The 10360-nt window shown below is 53.6% G+C and overlaps 1 protein-coding gene across 2 annotated transcripts in view; it reads left to right on the plus strand.

The window, feature by feature from the left end:
• The window catches only part of CLN8 (CLN8 transmembrane ER and ERGIC protein), a 22947-nt gene extending 13259 nt beyond the window's left edge, over positions 1-9688 (plus strand). The window contains exons 1-3 of one of the 2 annotated variants that reach the window (XM_057537404.1): positions 138-428; positions 1462-2085; positions 8250-9688. In XM_057537404.1, coding sequence (XP_057393387.1) covers positions 300-428; positions 1462-2085; positions 8250-8549 — 1053 coding nt within the window. In that variant the 5' untranslated portion in view covers positions 138-299 and the 3' untranslated portion in view covers positions 8550-9688. Of the gene's footprint in view, positions 1-137; positions 429-1461; positions 2086-8249 lie in introns of those variants that run through there. The other variant, XM_057537405.1, reaches the window with a different exon arrangement.
• The last annotated feature ends 672 nt before the right edge of the window (positions 9689-10360 follow it).

A 10360-nucleotide genomic window follows, 5' to 3' on the forward strand; every position in this document is an offset into this window, starting at 1 on the left:
CTGCTGTATTTATGTGTATTTTTCGTTCCTATAGTCAGACACTGGGGGTCCTGTTTTCCTAGCTCCTAAATAGTGGAACCAAGATCAGAACCCACTGTTCTGTTCTTTGGTCCCCGTGCCCCTGGAGTCCGCCCATCCTTCGTGAAGGGGCACCTATACCAGCCACTCGCCCTGGGCAAGCTTGAGTCATTGTTTTAGTCAGAGCTCTTCAGAGTCATGGGGACCCTCCCCGTTTCAAGGCAGAGTTTCCACAGAAGTTAGGTGCTGGGCCAGGAGCACAGAGATGCAGTCGTGGCAAAATGGGAACTGTCGCCCAGACCGCACGACAGGCTTGTGGAGAGGACCATGTGAAGTTTCGGGACGAGTCTGTGTTTCAGCAGTTTCCAGTTTGTGCAGCTGACCCTTTGCGTGGGGTTAAGTTCTTGATGGTGCGGCTTCCCTTCTGCCCAGCGCTGAGACCCCCCTCTCCCCCTCCCAGTGTTCGCCCCCCCCCCCCCCGCCCCCATCAGCTTCACAGTGCGGGACCAGATGCTTCTGGATTCTGCTATGAGAGGCTCAGTCAGGTGTGGCCACAACAGGAAAGCAAAGCTCGCTATGCTCTTGGGTCCTAGAGGCAGGGCCACACCGGGCATGTGGGGGGGATGGCCAGGGGGTCAGGGGGCAGAGGACAGGACAGAGGGAAGACTGAGGGCATGGCCTTTACTGGGGTTTCCAGGGGAAAGGCAGGTGGAGTTGGGGGGTACACATACGATTGGCTGGTTTTAGTGATTTTGCTGGGCTTTGGGTGACAGGGCTGTCCTGAGCCGCCGGGCACCCGGCCCGGGTGTTTCGGGCAGAGAAGTGTCACCTCCCCAGGGGCGGGGCAGGCGGAGGAGGCCGGGCCTGGCCGGCTGTTGGCATAGGTCACAGGCGGGCTCCTGGCTGGGCCCTTGGCTGGCGGGGGGTTGTCTCTGCTCAGCCAGGCGGGGCTTACGATGTCAGAGCATCACAGTAGACAGAAATATATACACACACACATAGATGTACACACACATACTCCCCTAAGTGCGGAACTTGCTGTCCAGCGCAGGTGAGGGTCCAAGGAGCTCCGGATGGGGCGCTGGCTGGCAGTGTTCCCCCCGTGGGTTCCGGAAGCACATCCTCCTCTAGGTGTGCTCTGTCTGGGGGACTCTGGGGGCTGTCACTGCCACCACGGGGGGCATCCACTGGAGAGTCGGGACCGTGTCTCTTTCCTGCGCCGTCCACGCCCGCCCCCTTCCGTCCTTCATGTCTCTTTCTCTCGTGCTCCTGTCCCGCCAGTGGATGTTTTCTTGCTCTGCTTCTGTGTCACTGAATGCACACAAGCATGAGGAGAAGAGTTGTTAACATCCGTTTCGTGACGGTGTCTCTGTGGTGCTGGAGCAGCCTTGCGTCCCGGCTCCTTCCAGCCAGCAGAGGGTCAGGGCTCTTTTCTTTGTCCAGGTGGAGGATGGGCGCATGAGGGTCCCGGGGCCGTGGCCTGGCGCAGCGTGTGGACCCTGGCCCAGCCTCTGCGACGTCAGCAGCATGAGCCTCCCGAGCAGCGGGCCAGCAGGCAGCATCTTTGACCTGGACTGCACCTCCGGGCAGGTCCGCTGGGCACTGGTGGCCGCCGGGTGCGCCCTCTACCTGGGCGTCTTTGTGGCCTGCCACCAGCTGTCATCCTCCCTGAATGCCACCTACCGCTCCCTGGGGGCCCGGGAGCAGGTCTTCTGGAACCTGGCGGCCACGCGCGCAGTCTTTGGCATCCAGGGCACCGCGGCGGGGCTATGGGCGCTGCTGCTGGACCCCGTGCTCCAGGCCGACAAAGTGCTCGGCCAGCAGAACTGGTGCTGGTTCCACATCGCCACGGCAACCGGCTTCTTCCTCTTCGAGAACCTCGCACTCCACGTGTCCAATGCGCTGTTCCGCACATTCGACGGGTTCCTGGCCGTCCACCACCTCTTCGCCTTCCTCGGGTTTCTCGGCTCCGTGGTCAACCTCCAAGCTGGCCACTACCTGCCCATGATCACGCTGCTCCTGGAGATGAGCACTCCCTTCACCTGCATCTCCTGGATGCTCCTAAAGGTAGGCGCTCCCCAGACGGCCTGGGACCCCCCGCGGCATCTGCGCTCCGCAGCGGGAGGGGAGCAGCTAGTGTGGCACCTTCACCCGCTTGATGCCCGTGTTGCTGGTCCCTTGTGGCCTGTGCTGTCACAGCATCACCAGGCTGGATTAGAGTGTTACAATCTGTAAGAAGCTCATTTTCATTGAATTCCATTTTAATCATTTTAAACAACTCTTTTAGGCTTCCTGCCCCATTGCAAACGAAGACTCGGTGGATCGTGTGTCTTACTCAGTAGGCAGTATTTGCAAGCCCTAGAAAACATGCTTTTTCTTTGTTTCAAATATTTTTAAAAAAACAGTATATGTCTACATACATATCTTTTAAAATTTTTATTTCACATTATGTTATCTTACACCCAACATGAGATCTGCCCTCTTCACAAATCTTTAAGTGTCCAGCACGTTATCGTCAGCTGTAGGTACAGGTGCACAGCAGACCTCTGGAGCTTATTCGTCTTGTCTGATTGAAACTTCACGCCTGTTGGTCAGTAACTCGCTGCTTCCCCTCCCTCCAGCCCCTGGCAACTGCCATCCACACTTTGATTCTAGGAACTGGACTATTTCAGATGCCTCATATAAGTGGACTCCTGCCATATTTCTTTCCTGTACCTGGTTTATTTCGCTGAGTGAATGTCCTCAAGGTCCAGCCATGTCATTGCACATTGAAGGGTTTCCTTCTTTTCTCAGGCTGAACAGTTTTCCATTACGTGTGTGAAGCACACCTTCCTTGGGTGTTTCAGTCTTAGTTACTGTGAATGAACGTAGAGGTGCTAATATCTCCTCCACATTCTGATTTCGATTCCTTTACTGGGTCATCAGGTAGTTCTGTTTTTAGAAAATAAACCGCCCCCACTGTTTTCCACAGCGGTTGCACCATTTTGTATTCCCACCATCAGTGCACAGAGGTCCAGTTTCTCCACATCCTCACCAATGCTTGTTGTCTTTGTTTCTCTGATGACATCTCACTGGCTTTTGATTTGCATTTCCCTGATGACTGGTGACATTGAGCATTTATTCGTCTATCTGTTGGCCATTTGTATGTCGTCTTTGGAAAACTGTTCAAGGCCTTAGCCCATTTTTAACTCAGATTCTTTATTTTTTACTGTTGAGTTGTAGTTCTTTATATATGTTCAAGATTAATCTCTTATTACACATATGGTTGGCAAATATTTTCTCCCACTTGGTAGATTGCCTTTTCACTCTGTTGATTGTTTCCTTTGCTGTGAAGCTTTTTAGTTTGATGTTGTCCCAATTGTTTATTTTTGTTTCTGTTGTATGTGTTCTGGTATCATATTCATGAAATCATTGCCAAAACCAATGCCATGAAACTTTTTCCTTATGTTTTCTTTTAGGAGTTTTGGGTCTTACATTTCTGCCTTCAAGTTGATTTTTGTGTAAGGTGTGAGATAAGGGTTCAGTTTCATTCTTTTGCATGTGAATGTCCAGTTTTCCCAGCAACATCGATTTAAGGGACTACCCCTTTCCTGCTGTGAGTTTTAGGCACCTTGTTGAAGATCAGTTGGCCGTGTCTGTGTGGATGTTTTCTGGGCTCTCGATGTTGTTCCACTGGTCTGTGTGTCTGTCTGTATGGCAGTTCATGCAGTTTTGATTTCTGTAGCTTTGTAATTTCGTTTGAAATCAGGAAACGTGGTGCCTCCAGCTTTGTTCTTTTTCTCAAGATTGATTTGGCTATTGGGGTCTTTTGTGGTTTCCTGTGAATTTTAGAAATCTTTTTTGTTAAAAATGCCACTGGGATTTTGGCAGGGGTTGCATTGAACCTGTAGATTGTAGATTACTTTGGTGACCTCCCTAGTGAGTTTTCTTTGTTTTTTGTTTTATTTTTGGCTGCATTGGGTTTTCGTTGCTGCACGCGGACTTTCTCTAGTTGTGGCGAGTGGGGGCTACTCTTTGTTGTGGTGTGCGGGCTTCTTATTGCGGTGGCTTCTCTTGTTGTGGAGCTCGGGCTCTAGATACGCGGGCTCATTAGTTGTGGCTCGCAGGCTCTAGAGCACAGGCTTAGTAGTTGTGGTACATGGGCTTAGTTGCTCCGCAGCACATGGGATCTTCCCAGACCCAGAACCAAACCCGTGTCCCCTGCATTGGCAGGCGGATTCTTTTTTTTTAAATAAATTTATTTATTTATTTTTGGCTGGGTTGGGTCTTCGTTTCTGTGCAAAGGCTTTCTCCAGTTGCAGTGAGCGGGGGCCACTCTTCATTGTGGTGCGCGGGCCTCTCACTGTCGCGGCCTCTCTTGTTGCGGAGCACAGGCTCCAGACGCGCAGGCTCAGTAGTTGTGGCTCACGGGCTTAGTTGCTCCGTGGCATGTGGGATCTTCCCGGACCAGGGCTCGAACCCATGTCCCCTGCATTGGCAGGCAGATTCTCAACCACTGTGCCACCAGGGAAGCCCAGCAGGCGGATTCTTAACCACTGCACCACCAGGGAGGTCCCCCTAGTGAATATTTTAGTTCAGTTATTGTATTCTTCAGCTCCTTGATTTCTGTTTGGTACTTTTTTTTACATTTCCATCTCTTCGTTGACATTCCACTTGTTCCCACACGTTCTCTTGACCTCGGCGAGCACCCTTATGACAGATGCCTTTAATTCTGTCGGGTACGTCGTGTGACTGCTCTCCAGTAGGGTTTGGAGATTTGTCTCATTCCTTGGTTTGGAGCGTCTTTGCCTGATTCTTCATTTTCCGTGACTCTCTGTTGGTGTCTGTGCATTAGACGAAGCAGACGCCTCTCCCTGGCCTCACGACTGTCCTCACCCAGGAGAAATCCCACCAGTCAGCCTAGCCAGGGCCCTGGAGGTTCTCCATCGACTTTCTCCCTCCCCAGGGAAGGGCAGGCAGCTGTGGCTTCTGTCTGCTTACACGTCTGATCCTGGGCGGGGCAAGGCTGTGTGTCCACCAGCCCAGGCCACCACCTCCGCCCCTCTGCCAGCTGGACTGTGGGCCAGCGGCCAGGGAGCCCCTCCAAACAGCTGGGGGGCTGGACACGTGGACCAGCTCCTCCCTCTTCTGCGTGAAGCTGCGAGCCGAGGGTCTCTTCCTGACCCCAGGGTGCTGCCCGGGTCCCTGCCCACTTTGGCGAGTCTGTCCTGGGTGCAGGGCCCTGTCAATGGGCCCCTGATTCCTCACGACAGAGTTTGTCTGTGAACTGCTGCTCAGCCAGGCCTCCTCCTGGTGCCCCTCACGCGTCAGGCGCCCGGGCGGGGGTCTCCGGAAGCTCCTCCCCAGGTGGGGTGGGCCCACTGCTTGGGAAGCAGACAGACCCCAGCTGTGGGGCGGCCACCAGAGGGAGGCACTCTGTTTGGGGTTTTTTCTGTTTTCTCTAAAGTGTTCGGGTGCCGTTCGTTCAGGATGGAAAAGGGTGGTCCCAGAACCCACTTCTTCCCACTCGCCGTGTTCACCACGCGGCCCGGGACCCCATGGCAAAGCTGTCCCCTCGGCTAAGACAGCTCAGGGCCCGTGTGCCTACACAGACATGGTCTTGGTTTAGTTCAGATACTACTGAACCTTGTGAGTAAACGCCGTGTAAAACGTTGAAATCCTTATAAGCTTTTCATAAAGCTGCCAAGTTCTTGCTTAGTTGGGCATCAGGGTCCAGGAATCCTCACCATCGGGGTCTGATTTGATGAGATACAGACGGATGTCAGGACCAGGTGTCACCACTAATTTAACGTAGTTTACACCCCAAACGGGCTCATGCTTCCATTTCCTCCTCCAATTTGATTCTGAAATGTTGTTTAGAAATAATAATAAATGAATTACACACTCAGACATCTAAACATGATTCATCCACGGAGACACTAGTCTAGATGCAAATTACATGGTATAAAAAACAGTCAATTTATGTGTAAGTAAGTATACACCAGGAACACTACCTGCTGGGACCCCAGCTATACAAAGTAACCTTTGCACGGTTAAGTCTCACTTTGTTACTGACCCTGCTTTTCTCAAAGCATTTGGTGATGTTGAACCCAAAAATTTCAGTGTCTGAGTAGGACCAAAAATGCTCAGTTCTCAAGCTTGGAGTTTTCTAAACTTAATGTAATTACTGTATGAGTAGAAGTTCATGCTTCTGGTATGAATATTAGGAATTTAGGATGACTGCTTTTAGTAAGTGGGGAAGATAATGGAAAGGAGTACATCTTGTGAACTTTGAAGGAAGCGGCAAGTGGAAAGAAGACAGCTTGCTGGCCAGTGCCTGCAAGGTTGGAAGGGTGAGCAGTGCCCCGGCCCCCAAGCACATGTAGCTCACTGCAGTTTGTATGTTCACCCCGAGACACGCTTAGCTCACCTTCCCACTCTACAGTTTGTACATTTAACGTCCTTCAGGCCAGAGCAAAGGCTAAATCTTTCCCACGTGAGGAATCTGTCATTGAGAACCTCAAACCTAAAGTGTTTTTGCGTTTGAGAAACGTTTTTTTGTCTAATGGTAGAGTTCAAGGAATTTTACTTGTATAAGTCATGATTCTAGCATAACGTGGAGAATGCCTACCCATGCAATGAGCATAAAACTATTTCTGTAAAACTGTTTTTTTTCCCTAGTACTCTATGGTTTTCTTTTCCTTTTAAGCATTGATATTTAGTCCATTTGGAAAGTATGTTTAAGTAAGATCCAACTGGATTTTCCCAGGAGGTGAGCAAGAATCCTGATGTAGTTACACTATCCATCCTTTCCCTGGGGGTTCGAAATGCCGCCCAGTGCCAACTCGCCATGTATCGTGTCCATTTCTGCATTTTGCATTGTTTATCTTTTTTTGCACTCTTATTTCTGAAGCATCATTGTATCTCGTTATTTGCTGAGGCATCTTCAGCCCTCCTTGCTCTTGTGCGTTTACTCCACTGCATGAGTGGCGTTACTTAAAGTTGTTACAAGTTGATAAAAAATACTGATGTATTCTCTTATTTGGACTAAATCTGTGGATGCATTCAAGGAGGGAAGATGTAACGTCTTCTGAGTGTTTTCCATCCAAGAACATAACGTGCCTCGTTTCATCCAAGACTTCTTTTAAGTCCCTCTGCAGTGATGGTCTCGTTCCCAGAAGCAGGGGAAATGTATATAAAAAAATTGAAGAAGTGAGGTCCGTCATCTCCTTCGTTTGCTTGCTTCCCTGCCTTGCAGACCTCTGGGTCGCCCAGAGGCGGATCATCCAGGCAGGAGGTTGGGTTCTTTTTGCAGGATCTTAGTCCCCTGACCAGGGATTGAACCCATGCCCTCGGCAGTGAGAGCGCAGAGTCCTAACCACCGGGCCGCCAGGGAATTACCCTTTCTTTCTCTTTTAAAATGTGGTCACTCCAGAGGTCAGTTGCCGTGTCCCCCTGTGGCTCTGCAGGTGCGGCCGCAGTGAGGCCGTGCCCGTTCCCAGCGTCACCGGGCTGCTGCCTGGCGAGGTGTCCCCGCCTTCCCGGCCCCTCCCCCGTTAACCCCCTTTCCTCCTGCAAGTGCCAGACGTGCCCCTACCCTGGGGAGGCGGTGTCAGGGCGGGGAGCTGCCCAGGAGGACGCTCCAGCCTGGGCAGAGCGCAGCGGGGAGAGGCCGGTGTGCACAAGCTCACGGGTCCGAGGTGTGTGGGCTGCCCTGGTACCTCCTGTCCTGGTGCCGGGCTGTCCAGGTGCTGACGTCCCCGCCACAGTGTCCCACCTCTGTGCCCACAGTCTGCTGTATAGCGTTTTCAAGTTCCCTGTTTGGTTTTAGCTACAGCTAGTTTTAATGTGAATTTAGAATAATTTTAAGGCAAGTCCATTTGGGCTTGTGTCCAAGGGCTACTGGGGTAAAAATACCGAAAAGCAAAGAAGTGAGGACACACATGTCATCCTGAGCTTGTCTCCTCTGAGAGCGTTTGCCCCCGGGGCCCGGGGAGCCTGGTTGGACACGCCCTGCGTGTCTTCCGGCTTCACTGGGTCAGTGTTGCTTAGTTGCTCGATGTGTGCAGGGTCAAGGGAGGAAGCGCCGGAGGTGAGCTTGGAAGAGAGTGGACTTTCCTTCCGGGGGCGCAGGCGGGCAGGAGGCGCCGCGCTGCGTGGGTCTGCGGGCGGCTGGGCGGGGCCGGGAGGGGGCGGGGACACCGTGGCGCCGCGGAGCCGAGTCCGGCGCCCTGACCCCGCTCTGCCCGCAGGCCGGCTGTGCGGACTCGCTGCTCTGGAGGCTGAACCAGTGGCTGATGGTCCACCTCTTCCACTGCCGCATGGTCCTCACCTACCACATGTGGTGGGTGTGCCTGGGCCACTGGGACAGCCTGGCCCGCAGCCTCTTCCCGCCGCACTGGGCGCTCTTCGTGGTCGGGCTGGGCCTCCTCACGGTCCTCCTCAACCCCTACTGGACCCGCAAGAAGACGCAGCAGCTGCTCAACCCCGTGGACTGGAACTTCGCGCCCGGCCGCCCCAACGGGCCGGCGCCGCCCAAGAAGACGAGGTAGCGGCCTCGGCCCGGACTGTCCTCGCGGCGCCGGCCCCAGGCCGCGTGAGTACTGACTTCCACGTGGCGCCGAGTACCTGCACCTGGGCGCGCCTCGGGGACAGAGTCCCGCCGTGGTGACGTCACGGCCCGATGTGCTCATTCCCGCGAGCTTGGCCTGTCTGCGCCGTCGCCCCAAGGAGGGCCCGCGTGGACGGGTCGCACTAAAGCGTGTGTGCGTCGTACTCAATAGCCCCGTTCTTTTTAGTTGGAGAGAACTGCCCCAAGAGAACATAATCCGGTCCCTTACCCTGTTGACATTCCCAGGGCTGAGATGTAAGCCGTGTCTCGGCAGCGCCATCTCGTGGCGAGCGCGGGGCATCGGCCTGGCTTGCGGCTGGGGGCGGCGGAGGGGTCTTCTCACCAGGGAAGCTTGTCCGGCGAAGAGTTTTGTTTCCGTCTTGTGTTTCTCTGTTGACACATTAAGAGAGGTGTTAGTAATCAGATTTGTCTAGATTTTAGAGCTGTTTTTAACTAGGTTTCCAACAGGTGCCCCGCCAGACCCTAACCCCCTGGTTGGGGGGCAGTGGTCGGGCAGAGGTCACTCCCTGCGAGCAGTGGGTGGACCTGGCCCCTTGGAGTGCCCGGCTGCAGGGCCCCCTCCTCACCTCCCGGTGACGAGCCCGGGCCCCACCTTCACTGTGTTGGGCCTGGGTGGAATCTACATGCCGACCCACAGTTTTATTGACGAATACATACTGACATTTTATTCTTGCCATGAGTGGGCAATTAAAATGAAAAGCTCGTATTTACTGACAGTGCCCTTGAACTGTTTTTGAAAAACACATTTATTGGTCGTGAAAATCATGTGTGCCTTGTGCTTGGTCTGTAACACAGCCCCTCGGAAGGGTGTGTGCTGATTTCTGGTACTGTGACTTGACTGTACATAGGTCAGGAGATGTGATCCCTGCTTGTGTCATTTTGATAAGCGTTTTAATCCTAGAAACATCCAGCAAACCGTGTCCCTGCTGAGACTCCTCTCTCCCTCGCTGAAGACCCTGGGCACCCGCTGCCCGCTCTCCTGTCCGCAAGCCGGGGGAGCCGAGCTGGCTGTGTTTCCAGCCAGTCAGAACTTTAATAAAGTAACAGATGTTTACAGAATGTGAAAGCATGTCCGTTCTTATCTCTCAACACTGTTCACATTGCTGTGGAGGTTTTCTATCTCGGTGATACAACTGTGATGATAAATCTTCACGTGCTCAAGGTTTGAACTCAGTTTAAGGTATAAAATATTTAATTTTTACGTGACCTCACTGGGAATTTGACTTTCCCCGGGTTCAGTCTCTACATCCTTCATCTCAGTGAAGGTGCTTTCGGCTCCATCCCGACCCGACTTCCCGTGAGGACCACAAAGGCAGGGGCGTTTCGTCAGAAAGGGCCTCTTGAGGCTTGTGATCCAGCATCCAGGCACCTTCGCTGCCCAAACAGGTGCTGCCTTCTGGGCTGTGGGTGCTTTGCGGGCTCCGCCCAGCCCGTGCACGGACAAGGCCATAGAGAGAGATGTCGGGGGGCGTGCAGGGGGGCGTCGGCCCCTGGCCCTCCTCAGACCCCGTCTCTCCGACCGCTGCGGCTCCGCCAGCTGTCCCTGCTGTGGACCCTTGGGCTTTCCCAGGCGCCGCGCTGGACACCGAGGGCTCCTCAGTTTCTGGCACGAACAGTTCTGGGAAGTAGGCACCGTCGATCCTATTTAGAGCTGGGGCCTGAGGCTACTGGGTGGCGCAGGCAGTCAGTGGCCACGCTCTGACTTTAAAGCCGAGGCCCGTAGACTGCGTC

The sequence above is a fragment of the Balaenoptera acutorostrata genome, chromosome 21, assembly GCF_949987535.1.
Source record: "Balaenoptera acutorostrata chromosome 21, mBalAcu1.1, whole genome shotgun sequence".
Taxonomy (NCBI): domain Eukaryota; kingdom Metazoa; phylum Chordata; class Mammalia; order Artiodactyla; family Balaenopteridae; genus Balaenoptera; species Balaenoptera acutorostrata.